General features: G+C 45.3%; 1 protein-coding gene across 1 annotated transcript; it reads left to right on the forward strand.

Annotated features, from left to right (window-relative positions):
• The first annotated feature begins 1,636 nt into the window (after window positions 1-1,636).
• Window positions 1,637-8,738, forward strand: FJX1 (four-jointed box kinase 1). Its single transcript, XM_024975901.2, has one exon. The coding sequence runs from the start codon at window positions 1,842-1,844 to the stop codon at window positions 3,153-3,155; it is 1,314 nt and encodes a 437-aa protein (XP_024831669.1). The 5' UTR covers window positions 1,637-1,841; the 3' UTR covers window positions 3,156-8,738.
• Window positions 8,739-19,860: the final 11,122 nt, after the last annotated feature.

Here is a 19,860-nt window from a genome sequence, read left to right on the forward strand (position 1 = left end):
GCATGATATAGAGATTCAACCAAAACCCCGCATTTCAGTCAATATGGAAACACTTGAAGGTATACTGGGGCAACTCTGGAATTCTTAGATGTGGTCTTCAGATGCCTCTACTTAGTCACAAACCTTAGGGTGCCTGCCCTATAACTAGAACGTTCATTTTTTGGCAAATACAGTATAATCAGTACCAGGTGATGCACTGATTCAGTTGAAAACCCCCATGTGCATCTGATGCGGGGGATAAAGGCAAGAGAAACATGTGAAAGGAAACAGATATCAAACCCTTGCTTTCCGAGGTGGAATCCAGCCCCACCCCTCATCTTGTGTCTTACCTGAGAATCTTGGTTTGGATCTGGGACAGAGTCTAATGCACAGAGCTGAGAGGGAGAGCCAGTTCTTATCCAATAACTTTCCTAGTGGACTGAACCCAAAAAGTGTCTGGAAGGCAATGTGGTTTGCTGATTTTGTTTTTCATTTTATTATTATTATTATTTTTTGCTCCTCCACCCTCTTCCCTAAACACTTCTTCCCTTAAAACCATTAAACCAGTAAGTCAAATGCGGTATGGTTGTTGTTTTTTCATTTGTTGAATTGAAAATCACACGTGGGGCATAAAGTGACTAACTAAATGACAGTGAGCCTTTAAAAATAATGCTGGCCACTTAACTAAAAATGGTGAACTTTCCTGATAGAAGGAAAATCAAGCGGCAGGCTACTTGGAGACCCCCGTTTGAATTTGTTTCTTCACTTACTACCTCTGTGGTCCTGTGCAAGCCCGATCCCTTCTGTGTCCCCAGGAGCCGAATCGTGTCATTCTTAAGAGAAACCGTCTCTAAGGCCCCGTCCCCTGGACTAGGTCGGATCTTGAGTTGTAAGCCTGTCATGGCAACCTAAACATCCCCCTAGACTGTGAGCTCGGTGAGCAGGGTACCGCATCTGTGGATTTTACTGCTCCGTGTCCAGAAGCGAGGACAGACGCTTTGTTGAATGAAACCTGCCTAGGTGTTCTTGCACAGTGAGGTCGAATTCCCAGAGAGTCCCTCGGGAAAGGGCGAGCGACCAATCTCAAATCACACAGGACCAGGGTAGTGAGCGCGCTCGGGAAAGGCGGTGTCGGTTCAAAGTTGTTTGCTACAGATGGTTCTTCTAACCCGGCTGGAGTCACATCCTCCGTGGCTCGGAGAGCTCCCGGGATTTACATAAGGCAGGGTGAATCACACCGTTGGAAACGGACAAGGCAAGAAGACCCGCCCCCGTTCACGCCGGGCGGCGCCCGGAGCTCGATTGGGGGTTACTCTGAACTTTGCAGGAGGGACTCCGCGCCCACTGCAACCCCCATGAGAGCCAGCGGCGCGTCGTTCCCACCCCGCGCGACTCCAGCTCCGTGCAGCCTGCTCCCACGCCCCCGCGCGGGCGCCTGCAGCCGGGCTTCCAGCTCCCAGCCCCTAAGTCCCCGACTGAGTGTGGGGCCGCTGCTCCCGCTTGGAAGGAGCCATCGCCGCTTTAAGGGGAAGAGGAGGGAAAGCGGGCGGAGGAGTGGGGGGCGGGGAGCGGCGGCGGAGGAGGGGGAGGGGGATTCCCCCCGCCCTCGCTCCCACGTGGTCCGGGCGCCTGAGAATCGCGCCCGCCGGAGGGTCTCACAGCGAAATACAAAAGCAGCTGGGAAGCGGCAGCCGGGCGAGTTCTCAGTGCCGAGCGGAGCGCTAGGCAGAGCCCCGCAGCCGCGATGGAGCTGAGGCGCCCGGAGCCCCGGAGCCAACGAGCTGACGGGCCCGCCTCGCCACCGGGACCCGGGTGCCGGGGCTCGGCTTGAAGCAGCGGCGGCACCGGCGCGGCCGCGGAGCATGGGCAGGAGGATGCGGGGCGCCGCCGCCACCGCCGGGCTCTGGCTGCTGGCGCTGGGCTCGCTGTTGACGCTGTGGGGCGGACTCCTGCCGCCGAGGACCGGGCTACCCACCTCCCGGCCGCCCGAAGACGGACTCCCGCGGCACCTGGCCCGGAGCGGCGTCCGGGAGCCCGCGCCTCGCTTTCCTCTGCCTCCGCCCCTGGCGCGGGACGCCCGCGGCGGCTCCCTGAAAACTTTCCGGGCGCTGCTCACCTTGGCGGCAGGCGCGGACGGCCCGCCCGGGCAGCCCCCGGGTGAGCGCAGGCGGCACGTGCCAACCGGGCGGCCCGGGCCGGAGGAACGCGCCGCGGTGCACGGGGGCGTCTTCTGGAGCCGCGGCCTGGAGGAGCAGGTGCCCCGGGGCTTCTCGGAGGCCCAGGCGGCGGCGTGGCTGGAGGCGGCGCGCCGCGCCCGGGTGGTGGCCCTGGAGCGTGGGGGCTGCGGGCGCAGCTCCAACCGGCTGGCCCGCTTCGCCGACGGCACCCGCGCCTGCGTGCGCTACGGCATCAACCCGGAGCAGATCCAGGGCGAGGCCCTGTCCTACTACCTGGCGCGCTTGCTGGGCCTCCAGCGCCACGTGCCGCCGCTGGCACTGGCCCGGGTGGAGGCTCGGGGCGCCCAGTGGGCTCAGGTGCGGGAGGAGCTTCGTGCCGCTCACTGGACCGAAGGCAGCGTGGTAAGCCTGACTCGCTGGCTGCCTAACCTCACCGACGTGGTGGTGCCCGCGCCCTGGCGCTCCGAGGACGGCCGTCTGCGGCCCCTGCGCGCCGCCGGGGGTGAGCTGGCCAACCGGAGCCGGGCGGAGCTGGTGGACCTGGTGCAATGGACCGACTTAATCCTCTTCGACTACCTGACGGCCAACTTCGACCGGCTAGTCAGCAACCTCTTCAGCCTGCAGTGGGACCCGCGGGTCATGCACCGAGCCACCAGCAACCTGCACCGCGGCCCCGGCGGGGCGTTGGTCTTTCTGGACAACGAGGCGGGCTTGGTGCACGGTTACCGGGTGGCGGGCATGTGGGACAAATATAACGAGCCGCTGCTGCAGTCTGTGTGCGTGTTCCGAGAGCGGACGGCGCGGCGCGTCCTGGAGCTACACCGAGGCCAGGACGCGGCCGCCCGGCTACTGCGCCTCTACCAGCACCACGAGCCTCGCTTCCCGGAGCTGGCCGCGCTCGCCGACCCCCACGCTCAGCTGCTGCAGCGCCGCCTCGACTTCCTTGCCAAGCACATTTTGCACTGTAAGGCTAAGTACGGCCGCCGACCCGGGACTTAGCATTACCCGGTGGAAGAGAGAGTGTGAGACCCCTGGCTGGGGGATGGATGATGGGGGGAAGGGCCGTCGTCTTTGCCACCTCCTGCGGACCAGCCGGCCAACGCCCAGCCGGAGACCCGAGCGCGAAGGCGACCAAAAACTTCCGCTTCACCCACCTGCCCTTTTCTCGCAGTCCCAAGCAGTTTCCTTTCAAAGTTCTGGGAGGATGAGCTCACCCAGCCTATAAAAGGATTCTTCCCTGTGCCAGCACGGAGTTTGCATCCAAAGAAACTGGCTGCTGCCGGAGTTTGGCCCCCGGGTGGCAGTCTCAGTAGAAGATACAGCCCCTTCCTTGGCAACCCCTCCACCCGCCCCTTCCCTTCCCGAAAAAGGAAAACTTCTATTGGAGCCATTGAGCTAATTCTGCAATTTCCTACCGATCGCCGCGCTGGTGGCCCGGCAGCAGGGCTCTGATACTGGCTGGTGGAGCCCCCTTCCCGTGTTCTCCCTTTGTTCCGGCTCCGTGATGGTGAGGTCACTGTTAAGAGCTGGGGAACCGCTCCGATAGGACAAAGGGAGCAGGACCTACAGAATGGGGGGAGTCCTGCAGTCCCTGGCAGTTTGTCTGACCTGTTCCTTAACAGCTTGTCGCCTTGGCCTGAAGGCTACAAATGCAGGACTGCCTGTGTGCACGGAGTCAAAGAATGAATTTCTAATCCCTCCCCCTTCCCAACCGGCCAACATTTTGACAATGAGGATGTTCACCGGAAGGAAAAGAAATCCGTTTTATGCACTTTACTTTGTTTTTATTTTAATTTTTTATTAAGAAAAACTTTTTTTTTTATTTGACAGAATTTGCCTTCTATGTATATATGTGCATAAAGTGTGGTGTAAATATACTAAACAAACTTATATTTCAATAAAAGGGAGTTTAAAATTTAGAATTTAATTCCTGTGGTTTTAACTATTGGAGGTATCTGACATCCTACCTGGTTTTTGAATAAGCTTTAGGATTTCTCCCTTGTGGATGTGCTTTAACAACAAAGGACGCATGTATATCCCAGTTGTGACCACAGAGCTTAAGAGAGCTGAACAAGGGCAAGAGCAGATTCCCTGTCCTGCTCACTCACATGAATCCTAGTGCTAGAAATTTCAGAGTTCAGCAGAGAATGTGGGGGATGGTGGAAAAAGACATGGAAGGAAAGGATTCTATTTCCTGGCAAATAAAACTTTGATATAAAAGGATTTCACTGTAATAAAGTCCTATATTAATCATTTGGCAAATATGATAGAACCAGATGTGCAGACTAAAATATGACAAATGCCCGTCCCCCTTAAGCTTAACTACCGTGGTCCTGTGTTGCACCTGATTTTCAGCAGTGTAATTACCGTGCAACTCAATGTGTACCGATAATAAGTTGAGCACATGTTGCAAACAGGTAGAGAGAGTCATAAATTAATTCTTCTCGTTAATCTCCCAGCATAAATTCCATTGCATCCAGGAGATCATACTCTCCAACATCTGGACTCATCCAGCTCTCTTAAGAGATTGTACTGGTCAATACCCCCCACCAGCCCTCCTCCCTGTCCTGCCCCCCCCAGGTACTAACTGCATGGTCCCCTCAGAGAAGCCATTGTCAGACCAGGAAAGGGTGTAGTACTTTGTATATGGCATGTGGACCCTTAACTTCTTGGAGATTTCAAACTTAGAAAACATCTTTGTATTTTCTTAAGCTTCGTTTTGACCCATAGGAGAGAGGGGAGGGAGGCAGTTTATTAATGTATTTTTGCAATGGCCCTTTGGTGTTTTATCTTGGCATTTTATTTGACATGTGGGTCCAAATAATCTTGCCTGTTATCTTCTTTTTATTTAACGACCTCTTAACTCAAAGCAACTTTTGGCTACTTTAATAGATTTTTATTTGACTTGCATTTGTAAACCTGGGGTTTTATAGACTCATGATGGTATTAAATCTCTGGGTTTCCCATCTCACTGTGCATTACAACACAGTGTGTAATTTAACCATTTAATGCCATCCTTATGTTTCAGTGCCTCTGCTAAGACAACTCAAAAAAAAGAGTCCATAAACTTTGTGGTGTAAGCCAAATATTTTCATAATACAGCCGCAGACGGTAGTGATAATGGGAAATCTTTTTCAAGACATTAATGTGAAACCTCTAATAGTTACATCTTTCAAAAAGAAACATTTTCCATTTCTGATGATTAATAACTATGTGAGATTTGCTGCCCAAATCAATAGAGGCTGCTCCAAGAAAAGGATAAATATTCAGCAATCTACATGTTTACCCAACATGTTCAAGGAGAAAAACCATGGGCAGAGCGAAGTTAGAAGTTTCACAGATGTACAGGAAATACACCCTGACTCCCATTTAACTTCAGTACTGGTACACTCTGGGCCAGCAGCATTCTCCACATTCCTCCTGAACTCCAGTTCCAAGCCCAGACTTGACCATGGTTAACTCAGGGCAAGAAACTAAGCGTAATTTAAACAGTTCTTCTCAGATTCTTTAGTGAACCATTTCTGCCTGTTTGAGAAATAAGTTTAATTACATGGTGGAGTTGTTAAGGGAACCAAAAAATTACAGAGAAGAGGTTTTAACTGTTGCTATTCCTTGTGGATAATCCGTAGGCTGTGACATGAAAAGATCAATTAACATTTTGGCATGGTCAGTGAATGCTGCTAGGACCAAATCATTTTTCAGATGAAGAAAAAAAAAAAGAAAAACTTTCAGGCTGTAGCATGATGTAAAAGAGTAATGAGTTCTGCAGGCAGACTATATTCTGAATTCTCTCCCTCACCTATTTACTTTCAGCAAGTCATTTAATTTAGTTCTCTCATCTATGAAATGGAGATTCAATCAGAGTATTGTGGGATTTAAATGTTAACATAGAAAACATAAGGATACATAGAGTACTTTTAAAAAAAACAACTCACTTCCTATTGCTCTTTAAAAAAACAAAAACTCTTGCCTTTCTTACAGTTCAGTAAATTTCTACTAATTTTCATTATCAAAGTCAAATTTAGAAGTTTCCGAATACAGGTCCAGTTTTTGAAATTAATGATAAGCTAATTTTTAAATGATTGAGAACCCTCTTCTAGCATACAATCCTGAACAAAGCACTGGATCCTTGGCCAGGGGCACAGGTTAGATTTCTGTATGAGCTTGAGTGGGTGGTTTCAGGACCCAAGCAGACCCTCTGCACCAAAGGCAGCCGCACTGCAAATATATGAGGGTGCTTTTTTTCAAGAGTAGATGGCTCATTGAAAATCCATCACCACTTCTGGAAAGCATCAAAAAGTGATGAATCTTTGCAAGAAGAACAATCCTCCTCCCAATTCCTTCTGCCAAGAGAAAGTAGGCAATTGACCTTTACTCTCTGGATTTGACTGTTGATTAATGCACTTTGTCAATGACATAGTTCTAAACTCTATTAAGAGTGCTTGCCCTCCTGTCTTCGGATCCTGAAGAAAAACAAATTATTTTAACACCTCTCAACACTTCTCCACCTTCTGCCTAGGACTGCAGCTAGGAGAGTCCTCTTAAGGCCTAGATGTTGATTATTTGGATTAAATGAGTAAATATTTGTAATATTCTCAGAACAGTGCCTGGCACAGAGTAAATGTAATATAAATGTTTGCTCATTCATGGGGTAGATCGTTTTCTTCTCTAAGTCAAAACCATAGGCATTTTGAGTCCCAGACAGGATCCTCTTTCATAATCCCGCTGTATCTCTGCAGTCACAGAATACTTTCTACAGGCTTCTATTTTGGCTCAGGAAGACCAGCCAGAGTGCAAGAGTCTGGCAGGAGTTACCTAAAGCCCACAGTTGTCAGCTGGTTGCCTTCTTTCTGAGAATGCCCTTGTATGAGTTGTCGCAAGCAACCCCCTCTTTTTCACAGGGAGGCTGTGCTTCTATTTCTCAAATGGCTCATCAGCCCCAGGGAACAGTAAGCTGTGGAACTGTGCACCTTCTGAGCTACCCTATTGCCATGGATCATCCAAGCCTGGGCACAGATTATTTATCCCTCCACACACCTGCCCCATCCTACAGAACCACTGATCCTGGGTGGTGCAAGCTTGGCAGGAGTATGAAAGGAGAGGCGAGTCCAGCTGATCCAAAAGCACAGGAATTGCTCCAGGAAGGAATAGAATGTCAGCTGCCAAAGTGGCATGGAAACCACAGGGCAAGAATTGACACCCACCTCCAAGCATGCTTTGATCATTAAAGTCAAATGGAAAGGATACTGTAAGCCCAGAGAGGAGGGCTGTTTATGAGTCATGGACTTGGGAAAGTCATTTCCCCTCTCTGACTCCAGGTATCTTACCTGGAACAAGGGGTGTTAGATTAGATTGGCAACTTCACAATGTTTTTCACCAGAACCAAGTGGCAACCCACTCCAGTATTCTTGCCTGGAAAATCCCATGGACAGAGGAGCATGGCGGGCTACAGTCCAGGGGTCACAAAGAGTCGGACACAACTGAGCGACTAACAGCGTAACATGCCCTTGTATGTGTTGTCACATGCAACCCCCTCTTTTTCACAGGGAGGCTGTGATTCTGTTTCTCAAATGGCTCGTCAGCCCCAGGGAGCAGTAAGCTGTGGAACTGTGCACCTTCTGAGCTACTCAATTGCCATGGATCATGCCAAGTAAGACACACTTTATGTTGTAACCCAGGATGCACACACATGCACACGCACACAAATACACAATTGAAACAGAACTTTCACAAAACAGTCTATAAAACACACTTTTATATTCCACTCCATTTTATTCTATTCCTCCTCTTCCTTTACTCCCAATGCTAGTCCTGACCCTCTAAACTGATTTAATAACTCATCAGTGCAGCATAGTCTACCCTAGGCAAAACACTGGATTAGGTGGTTGGTAAGCTCCTTTCCAGCTTCCCTGGTAGCTCAGACAGTAAAGAGTCTTCCTGCAATGCAGGAGACCTGGGTTCAATCCCTGGGTCAGGAAGATCCCCTGGATAAGGGAATGGCAACCCACTCCAGTATTCTTGCCTGGAGAATCCCTTGGACAGAGGAGCCTATCGGGCTACAGTCCATTGGGTCACAAGGAGTCAGACACAACTGAGCAACTAACACTTTTCACTTTTCAAGCTCCTTTCCACCTCCAAGGTTCTAGGGAAGTTCCATTTATAACCACTTTACCACCTACTATAATTTTTCCCCAAAGGGAATCCAGGCAGATTTCAATTTTGTATATTTTCTAAAAACAAAAGACTGAAGTATATTGCAAAACATAACTGGAAGAACTGCTCAAAATCTCACCTAGGGTCTTTTCATAAACACCTTTAAAATCCCCTAAATGTGGATGGAATATAGCTTTCAGTTTGTTCCTACCATGTGTGCAAATGTTGTGAGGCTTTGGAAGGGAAAAAAATTCTTTGCATCTCTGCCTCAACATGGCCCAAGGACGACTCAAGAGGACGGTTTCTTTTCTGTGTATTCATAAAGATCGGATGTAAGAGTCATAATTTTTTAATGTGACTGTTTTACCAATTTCTCTTTCTGTGTCCTGCTGTGGGGGAAACTGCATTAATAAACTGTGTCTCAATGCTGCCTAGCTGGAATTTTTTTCTCTGCAGGACTCCTCCAAATATAGCTAGAGGAATGCTCATTTTATTTATCTTTTCAACTTTCTTTCCATTCTGGCTATGTCTTCTTGATATTTTTGATTTTTTTCTCTTAATGGCACCTTAATTTGGGGGGAGATTAGAGAACTAATTGTTCATTGAATAACGGCGACAACAAAAAAGTTTTTTTTTCTCCCTTCCTTGATGCCATATGGTATCCTTTATGGCTTTAACAGTTATTTTACACTGTATCCAGAAAAAACTAAATAGCTTATGAAACTGGTCTTTTTCCAGTATCAGCTCACAGATTTTACTTTGCTGAAAAATTGTGGGTTAATAATAGAGAAGTGTCACTTTTAATTTGATGGTGCTACATCATACCTTTATCTCTGCCTGTTTACACCTTCCCCTTAATAATTGTTTTCAATGCTTGGTAAAGTCTTTGTCGCCATCCTATAACTGGCCTAGAGAAGCAGGGAGAGTGGGGGCTGACTGTAGCCATGATCCTCTTTCTCTTTTTCTTTTTAGTTTTGATAAATTACACACATCATAAAATTTGCCATTTTTAAGTGTGTACAGTCAGTGATATACCATCAACGTGGTACAACCATACCACTATCTATTTCAAAAACTTTTTTATCGGCACAAACAAAAGCTCTGTCATCATTAAGCCATATATCCCCATTCCTCCTTTCTACCAGCCTCTGGTAACTTCTAATCTACTTTCTATTTCTGCAAACTTGCTTATTCTTGGTATTTCATGTAACTGGAATCCTACATGTTTGTTCTTTTTGTCTGGCCTCTTTCACTTACCCAGCCATGGTCCTCAAGGCAGCATGACAGAATGTAAGCAGTATCAACTGGGAACTGGCAGAACGGCACTGGGGTCTGATTTCCATAATTTTCACACCAATTGATGAACTCATTTTCCTCATCTTGAAAAACATTGGGAAGGCTAGATGTTCTCTAGCATCCCTTTCAATTCTAGAAAATGCTGTTTTTATGTACTAGTGAATTTGACCCCTAACTTCCAGTTTCTTCTCTCTACCTGAAGACTCCTTAAAAGTCTCAGGCCATGTGCTAAGTTCTGTAGCATCAATGATGAGCAAGATAGGTAAGGTACCTGCCTCTAAGGAGCGTAGGGTTTAGTGGGGAGGATGGAAAACAATCCAGCAGAAACAATGTGATCAATGGTTTTGCTCAGTCGCGTCCAACCCTTTGCGACCCCATGGACTGCAGCACACCAGGTTTCCCTGTCCTTCACCATCTCCCGGAGCTTGCTCAGACTCATGTCCATTGAGTCAGTGATGCCATCCAACCATCTCATCCTCTGTTGTCCCCTTCTCCTCCTGCCTTCAGTCTTTCCAGAGAGAAGTCCTGTGGGACCAGGTAAACTAGTCTGGGGTAGGGGAGCCAAAGAAGTCTTACAAGTTGCCCTTGTGTTTGTCTTTGATTTTAAGGAAGTCTTGAAGAAAAGGAAGCTACAAAAACAGGGATTTTCATTGTATTTCTAAAGATGTCTTGCTGACCAGACTTCAGGGAGGCTTGATCTTTATAGTTTGTCTTGGAGGGTTGAGGGAGTCCCATGATAGTGGTTTAAGCTTTTGTTACAGCAGAGATGCCATCTTTTTTCTGCAGTATGACGTATGCTTAAATATTAGTCATCCTGAGATTGGATCCATGGGAAGGTAGAAATTCATATTTTATATTGTAAAAATTCATATCATAGAGAAATTATTAATACTTGTGTCAGCAGTATTAATAACTCCTTTTTGCTGAACAAGTGCTAACAGGCAAGACTTTCTGTTATACATTTTGCCAGGTTGTTATGGAATTAGCAATGACAACCATGGATTAAATATTTACAGGTGTGGAAGCGAAGACTCAAAAAAGTAAATTTCCCACTTGACTTGAAGGGGTGGAACTGTGGCTTGAAGTTAGATCTGTCAACTTCCAAAGAGCAGGTTAAACTTTTTCCTTTTGTCTTCCTTCCTTTTTTCCCCCTCTTTTTAAAATATTAGTTTTTTCTAACTGGTTTCTTTTAAGATCTTCTCTTTGTCCTTGATATCCTGTAATTTGATTATGATGTACTTGGATATAGACCTTTTGTTCCTGATAGGAGCATGCTGTGTTTTTTTAAGTCTAATGAATCCTTTTTATCAATCTTAAAAAATTTTCAGTCATTATCTGTCAATATTTACTCTGAAATATTTTATCTTTTTTATTTTTTCTGTTCCTTCCTTCTAGAAATATTATTGGGCATGTGTAGGACCCTTTTCCATGGCCCAAGTTCTCTTACATATGTTTTATCTCTTAATCTTTCTATGCTGCCCTCTAAGTAATTCCCTCAGATCTCTCTTCCAGTTCACTAGTTCTCTCTCCAATAGTCTCTAAGCAACTATTTTATTCATCCCTGGAGTTTTGTTGTATTTGTCTTGAGTTTATTTTTATTTCCAAAAGTTCTATTTGTTTTTTTTTTTTTAAAAAAAAACAAACCAAAACTTTCTTCTTTAGAGGAATTTTAAGTTTGTAGCAAAATTGAGGAAATGGTACAGACATTTCCCATATACCCCCTGCCCTACCTATACATAGCCTCCTCCATCATCGACATTTCCAAGTGAGAGTTTCCAACCAGAGTGATTCACTTGTTATAACTGATGAACTTACATTAACACATCATCATCACACAAAATCCATATTTACATTAAGGTTCACTCTTGGTGTTATACATTCTATAGATTTGGACAAATGTATAATGAAATATATCCACTATTATGGTATCATACAGAGTGGTACCAATATCATCATTAGTATCATTTAGGGCAGTATCCTAAAACTTCTCTGTATTTTTCCTACTCATTCCGTCTTCCTCCTAATCCCTGGCAACTACTGACCACTTTATTGTTGCTATAGTTTTGCCCATTCCAGAATATCTTACAGTTGAAATCATATAGTATGTAGTCTTTTCATTTTGACATCCACTTAACTTTAAATTTTAGATAAACAATGATTAATATTGTAGTTTTAGTATGTTGCATGCAATATTTGAGGTATGCTTATATTAAAATTATTTGTGGGGCTCCCATAGTAGTCCAGTGGTAAAGAATTGGCAGGAAATCTGCCTGCCAATGCAGGGGACATGGGTTCAAACCCTGGTCCTGGAAGGCCCCACACGCCGCAGGGCAACTATGCCCATGAGCCACAACTACTGAAGCCCGCCTGCCTGGAATCCATGCTCTGCAACAAGAGAATCCACTGTAATGAGAAGCCCGGGCACCACAACGAAGAATAGCCCCCTCTCCCCACGACTAGGGAAAGCCCGTGCACAACAGTTAAGTTATATCTGTTTAAGCACAGGCATAAACAAATAAATAAAATTTTTTCTTTGTTTTTCTCAAATTCAAAGTTACTTAGATTTCTTGTTTTCTTTTCTTTTCCTAAATCCGAAATCTGAGTCACAGAAGCTTTGTGTTTTGTCATTCTGGATTTGAAGCTTACGTTTGTGTGTGCATGCTAAGTCATGTCTGACTCTGCGACAGTAGGGAATACAGTCCGCCAGGCTGTATTCCTCTGTTCATGGGATTCTCCAGACAAGAGTACTGGAGTGGGTTACCATGCCCGCCTCCAGGGGATCTTCCCAAACCTGGGGATCAAACCCTCATCTCATATGTCTCTTGCACTGGCAGGCAGCTTCTTTACCACTAGTGCCACCTGGGAAGCCCACGAAGGTTATGTTCATCCAGGCTTTTATCTGTTCCCATTTTGTTCAGGTTGAAGATGTGTCCTCCCCAAGATGTTTTTATTCCCTTGTGTCAGGCACTCCAGGGTTAAAGGCAAAACTGGCTCACTTTTATATTAATTATTCTGCCTGGAAGTTGAAGTCCTAAAAGATAGTGTAAATTTAAGTACTAAACATATATGATGATAGGAAGAGTCTTCCCAGAGAGTTTTATTTTCCCCAACCAGAGTTCAGGCTAAAACAAGCAGTCCGGTCTCACATCTCCCTTTGCTGGAAGGATATACTTACCCTTTAAGGGACTTAGCTTTGTTAAGGCCTTGGAAAGATCCAAATCCACCCCCATCATCCCCAAGACAGGGCACATTAAACCCAGATCATCTGATTACAAAGATCACACACACATACACTCCTACACATCCGAGCAGCCCCAATTTCAGTTCACACCTATCACTCTGATTTTTATTCTCTCTTTGTTTTAGAACCCGCTGGGAATTTTCCTTACATTTTTATGAGTTCAGCTATGCATTTAAAAAGATGTTTGTTATATTTTATAAAACATTTATAGGTGTTTTACCAAGGGGAGGTTTTTAGGTCATGTAGTTTGCCTTATTGCTGGAATCAAAGTCCACCTGAGCTCCTTGTAAACCCTGCTATCAAATCCTGCTTGCAATAAGCTGGCCCTTCCTTGAGGATTAGATGCCCTATTTGGTTATTCAGAGAGATTTCCCTACAGTGGAGACATTTACTTTAATAGGATTTGACCTGAAATAATCCATGAAACAAGTGACCCAGGAGTCAGTAGCAAATTCTGTTCTGTTTGCCACTAGCAAGTTTGAGATGTAAGGCAGGAAAATTATTACAAGGGGAGAAGAAAGGAAAAGATGGGGAGTAAAAGAAAAGATGAGTCAGCAGGGGTTGTTTAAAAGAATCGCATGTGGTAGAGTGTCAAAGGGGCAGCCCTTGCCTCTGGAACATCTAGCCCTCAGACTAACCTTCTATCTGCATCAGAGCCAGCAAAAGTGATGCCACAATGCAGGCAAAAGAGCTTGTACCTCTGCAGGTTACACTTAGGGTTAAAGAAAGCTCAGGATCTTCAGATAAAATTACTTTCCATCTGCAGGCAGCTTCCTGCCTCCACCACACCTCTCAAATATGCAAAATTCAGCCATGCCATTTGGTCTCAGACCCCTTGACACTGAAGATTAGACTCTACCAGCCTTGTGAAGAAAACAAAGCCTTTGCCATCACACATGACTCTCAACCTTGCATTTCCAGGCTCAGCGCATTTGGCTTCACCATTTAGTAAGCCCATTTCTAGTGATCGATTTGCAACACCACAAACGCTAATGAAGGGACTCCCTGGTAGTCCAGTGGTTAAGACTCCACGCTCCCAGTGCCAGGGGGCATGGGTTCCGGTCGGGGAACCTACTGCAGGCCACAGGGCACAGTCAAAAAAACGCTGATGAAGGAAGAAGTTAAGCATCTTTGACTTCTTAAGGCATCAAGCTAGTAAAATAAGATGTTCAAAAAAAGTTGCTGTGCAGCTCGTTTCTCATCCATCTCTTTACAGTTGAGCCCCACCCAGAGTCTCCTTATAAAACAACAGTCATGACCCAACTCCACATTAAATGTGTATCTTTTCCAATGCTGTGATCCTGGGTGCGTGACTCATACCATACAAATTATTGTCATGCCTCTAGATATAGCAACTCAGAAGTTGGTGCTTCATATGCAATCCCTGTTGGGTTATTTTCAAGTGATTACTCATGGCCCAGATATGTGAAGTTATATCAGTACAGTTATGTTGGTTGTTAGACTACTGAAATACTTCTAGCAAGGTTGATAAATGCTTATTACTGCCAGGAGTTCCCAGACTGCCTCTCCCACTTTCCCAAGCTCCCCAGGCCTTCTCTGAGTAATCCCCACACTACATTATGAACCAGTCACTAATAGGTTTAACACCCAGAACAGCAGGAGGTCTCTTGGACCAGTGTTCCAGCACTAAGACCAACAATAAGTTCTGATCGCTCCTTGTGTGATATGAATATCATCCCCTGCGTATAAGGTATAACAGTATAAACTCCTGAAACAGTGGAGTTGTCATCCTAAGCCTTATCCATGGTTCCCCTGCTTTCTTCAAAGCTTTCATCTATTTGGCAAACAGACAATGGGCATCTACTTAGCCCACAAATATTTCCTGGCTGCTTACTTTGGGTCAGGCAGTATTAGATGGTGGGGACAGGTCAGTAACTAGAGAGACATGGTTTCTAATCTTTTGGAGTGTAGAGACTGGTAGAAGAGATAGACATTTAGGAAATCATTACTGTAATAAATGGGCTGACAGGAAAGTACATGACCCTATGAGAGTGTTAATTGAGGACAACCTCATATTGGAGGTTGAGGGATGTAGCACTCCCTGAGCAATGAGTGGAAGTCAGCCAGTGTTAGAGAGGAAAAGAAGGAATGGAGAGCATTTCAATCAGGAGGAAGTGCATGTTTGAGGCCCTGAGAAAAGGAGCTTGAAATATAAGAAGATCATGATTGAAGAGAGTGGCCCCAGAAAGAGAATTGCAGGATTTGAGGCTGCAGAAGTATCTGCTAAGTGCCAGATACTAAGGGCAGGAGATGCATAACATGACCCTTGTTCCTTAGCCATATATTCTAGTATGGTGGTAAAAGACCGGATTCTAGAGGGAGATGCTCTCATTTCAATCCAGGGCCCCCCTTTGTTTTTGCTCTATCACCTTGGGCAGAGTTACTGATACTCTCTTATCTTCAGTTTCCTCATCTGAAAATTGGGATAATAAGGCCTAACTTTTGTTACTGACAAAATAATAATGGACAAAATAATAGTGGACTCAAACTTCAGTCCACTTTCCCTGCATGCAGTAAAGCCAATCTGTTGACAGACGGTCACAGGAAAGGCTAGTACAGCGTTTATTGCAGGGCACCAAGCAAGGAGTCCCGGTAGTTAGTGTTTAAAAGGTACTCCCTGGAGGCTTTCAGAGAAAGGTTTTTAAAGACAAGGTGAGAGAGGAGGGTAGGGAAGTATGTGGTCAGCTCGTGGACATTTTTCTGCTTGGTTGGTAGTGAGGTAATTGGAAGTCAATATCATCAACCTTCTGGTTCCCACCAGTCTGGGGTCTACATGCCCATGGGCATCATATAGTTAAAAATTTCTTCTACCTGGTAGGGGTTTCAGTATCTGCAAAACAGCTCAAAGGATAAGGCTCAGAATATTACCTGTAGCGTTTGAGGAGGAAATAAATGTCCTTGATTTCATTTAATGGCTACACTATTATTATTTTGTCTTGTTTGAATGTTTTCCTTTCTTTTTTCATATCCTCACACCTCTGGTTAAATGTATTCTTTGGAACTCAAGGAAAGTCTAGGAGGCTAACGTTTTTCCACTGATAGGAGGCAGATGAAGGACGTGATGGGTTCTGTTGCCAGAAGGCCCCATAAAGTCCTGCTTAGTTACACTTCCATGAGCTAACATACGTAAAGCACTTATAAAAATACCTAGCACATAGTAAGGAAACAGGAACTATTAGGACTGACCAGTAGGGCACAAGAAAGAAGTAAAGCACAGACAGATTAAGCGGCTCCTTTTCTATCCATTTCTATGCAATTCAAAGGTTGTTACATGGTTAACTCCTCTGTGTTTAATAATCCCTCTAAAGATATCCAGTGCTGTCTGTGTTATTATCACATCGATCATTACAAGAAGCTTGCTTGTTGACCCCATTCCCATGACCCAGTCTATCAAAAGCAGGTTCCATATGTCTTTAGAGATTCATTTCCATTCTTTCCTGAACAAATGTCTCCGCGTATTCCTCAAAAGAAAAGCCACAGAAACTTAGTGATAGAAGATCATCCAAACAGAGTCAAAGAAATGAGGTCATCATCTAGTGTTGTTGCTGCTGCTGTTGTTTTTAAAGAAAGAACCAAAGAGGATAAAAGCCACCTGGAATCGATCACCATGAGAAATTCAAACTCGAATAGGCCCAGCAAGGCCCAGCAGTACTTCTGACAGATTTACTGAAAGCTTTCCTGGGTGCTTAGTTGGTGCCTGTAGAAATGCACGGGGGCCTGGGAGAAAACCAATCATCCCAGGATGCCATCACAAGATTACAGATCCCTGGGGATGCTGTGGGGCTGTCATCAAAGCCATCATCACATTTGTCACCCTGGGCAGGAACAGGAGAAATTGGAGGTGAAAAGGACCCATTAAATTCTTAAGTCTTTCCCCAGAGAATGCCACATGGAGCTCACCCTGTGAATTGCACTCCTATGAACTCAATAAACTTTGGGATTATCCAAGCTAAAGGCAGGGAGTGCTTCCCTTGAAGTTATTATTTTCTGCAGTCTAGTTGGCCTGGGTTTTTTTTTTTTTTCACTCATCTCTGCTGCCCCCACATCCTGTGAAAGAGCTTGCACATGAAGTTCAGTGGGCCTGACCCTCCCCTTTGCAAAAAGGGACTGCAAAACATATCCCACCAGGAGGACTAAAAAGACAGAGTGAACATTGGTCAAGGTTGTGGCCACACAGCATGCATTTCTTCAAGAGCATCTGGTTTATTCTGGGAAATTACCCAGTTGTGGATAATTTTGCTGAGTCCTAAAGTTAGATGCCCCCATTCAGCCAACAAGTGGATATGTGATCTAAGCTCAGTCCACTGAATTCTCCCTCTTAAAACTTTGCTCTTTAAGCAAGAAAAAAAATAAAAAGCTTAAAGCCTATTTATTCAAGCTTGTAGGATAGTTGAGGGATTCCTGCTACCAGAGTTTTCTGCAGCTGCCTAAGTCACATCTGTTCCAAGCCAATGACTTCTTCATTCTTCCTTTCAAGCCTGTCAGTGCACCATTTCCTACCATGAAAGTCCTCTTTATCTTAGGTTTAGCAGAGCTTGTTTCTGTTGCTTACTATGAATGATCCCAAGAATATTCAAAAAGGAGGAGAAGTAGAAATGATTCCTGGAAAGATTCTCTGACAATAGATATTGCATCTAAAGCATTGTCACAGAGGTAGATGGGTTTGAAGACTGCAGGGTCAGGGGAGGAAAAATATCTGCTTCTTCCCACCAGCTTGATGGGTAGTAACCTTTGACCTGCTTGGTCTCCTTGTTCTCACCTGGCCCTGGAGCTGTGGAAAGGCAGACTTAGTGGCATCTTGGGTTCCCTGTTAACCAGCAGCATATTGGTAAATGTTTAACATTTGAGTTGGTGTAGAGCAAGGGGAGAGAGGTTGATTTGTAATGTTTGTTAATTTCCGTGCTGTAAATAATCCCACTGCTGCCAAATTCAAGCTACCAGTGTACTGTCGTTGAAAACAGAGTTGGGAAGAGATGTATGTGTACCATGAATTCTCGTAAGCCAGCGTGGGCCAGCTCCACCTCCACCCACCTTCTAACTATGGCAGCTGCATAGGAAGGCTTCTGGGTAATAATAATGGCTGCTGCTGCTGCTGCTAAGTCGCTTCAGTCGTGTCCGACTCTGTGCGACCCCATAGACAGCAGCCCATCAGGCTCCCCGTCCCTGGGATTCTCCAGGCAAAAACACTGGAGTGGGTTGCCATTTCCTTCTCCAATGCATGAAAGTGAAAAGTGAAAGTGAAGTCGCTCAGTCGTGTCTGACTCTTAGCGACTCCATGGACTGTAGCCCACCAGGCTCCTCCATCCATGGGATTTTCTTGGCAAGAGTACTGGAGTGGGGTGCCATTGCCTTCTCTGAATAATAATGGCTAAAGTTTATTAAACACCTACCTTGTACAGGGTACCACTCCAGGCATTTCACAGGTATTATCTCATTTACTCTAATCATGACCTCTAAGGTAGGCAAGTCTCATGCCCACTATACAGATTAGGAATGGAAATACAAAGAGAATAAGAAATTATTCAAAATCATGAGGCTTAGAAGTTGATGTGCCATGGCTTGATCCTTGATAATTTAGCCAGAAGTGTCCCACTTAAGCCGGACTGTCTGCTGACAGAGGGAATCAGATTATGAAAAGCTTCTGTCTTCTAGAGTATGGGAGGTTGCATCAGACTCAATATCCCAGCAGAGATAGCAGGAACAAACTCGACAGAGTTTTTTTCTCCTTGAATCCAGATTTTACTTTCTGTATGTACATTCTGATTATTTATCCCCATTTCCCTAGACAGCATATTAAAAAGCAGAGACATCACTTTGCCAACAAATTTCCATCTAGTCAAAGCTATAGTTTTTCCAGTAGTATGGCATGAATGTGAGAGTTGGACCATGAAGGCTGAGCACCAAAGAATTAAAATTTTCAAACTGTGGTGCTGGAGAGGACTCTTGAGAATCCTTGGACAGCAAAGAGATCAAATCAGTCAATCTTAAAGGAAATCAACCCTAAATATTCCTTGAGAGGACTGATGCTGAAGCTGAATCTCCAATGCTTTGGCCATCTGATGTGACGAGCTGACTTATTGGAAAAGATCCTGATGCTGGGAAAGACTGAAGGCAGGAGGAGAAGCAGGCAACAGAGAATGAGATGGTTGAATGTCATCACTGACTTGGTGGACATGAGATTGAGTAAGCTCCAGAAAGTGGTAAAGAAAAGGGGAGCCTGGAGTGCTACAGTCCATGGTGTTGCAAAGAGACAGACATGACTTAGCAACTGAACAAAAACAACCCATCAAAAAGATGGACGGCATCTTGAAATATTAATAGTTACGCTGTTCTGTGCTTAGTCATTCAGTCGTGTCTGACACTTTGCGACCCCATGGACTGAGGCTGCCAGGTTCCTCAGGGGATTCTCCAGGCAAGAATACTGGAGTGGGTTGCCGTGCCCTCCTCCAGGGAATCTTTCAAACCCAGGGATCCAATCCAGGTTTCCCAGCCCAGGGATCAAACCCAGGTCTCCTGCATTGCAAGCAGATTCTTTACAGACTGAGTCACCAGGGAAACCCAAGAATACTAGACTGAATAGCCTATCCCTTGTCTAGGGGATCTTTCTGACCCAGGAATCAAACTGGGGCCTCCTGCATTGCAGGTGGATTCTTTACCTGCTGAGGTATCAGGAAAGCCCATTAACAATTATAGCTAACAGTTATGAGGACCTACCACAGACCGTTTACTTATGCTATATTCTATCTCATCTTCACAATACTCTTTTGGAGACAGGAGTTATTCTACCCACTTTGCATATAAGGAAACTTAAAGGTCAATTAAAGCTGATCTACCAAAGCCCATATCACTAATAAGGGGCCAAAGCAAAGAGGATTTTTTAAAAAAATCCTCTTCATTTCATTGATGAGAACACAGGCACAGGGAGGTGAGGTAACTTTTTCCATGTGACATGATTCATCCAAATGCAACCCCCAGTCCACAGCTGCCAAAGCC

The sequence above is a fragment of the Bos taurus genome, chromosome 15, assembly GCF_002263795.3.
Source record: "Bos taurus isolate L1 Dominette 01449 registration number 42190680 breed Hereford chromosome 15, ARS-UCD2.0, whole genome shotgun sequence".
Lineage (NCBI taxonomy): Eukaryota > Metazoa > Chordata > Mammalia > Artiodactyla > Bovidae > Bos > Bos taurus.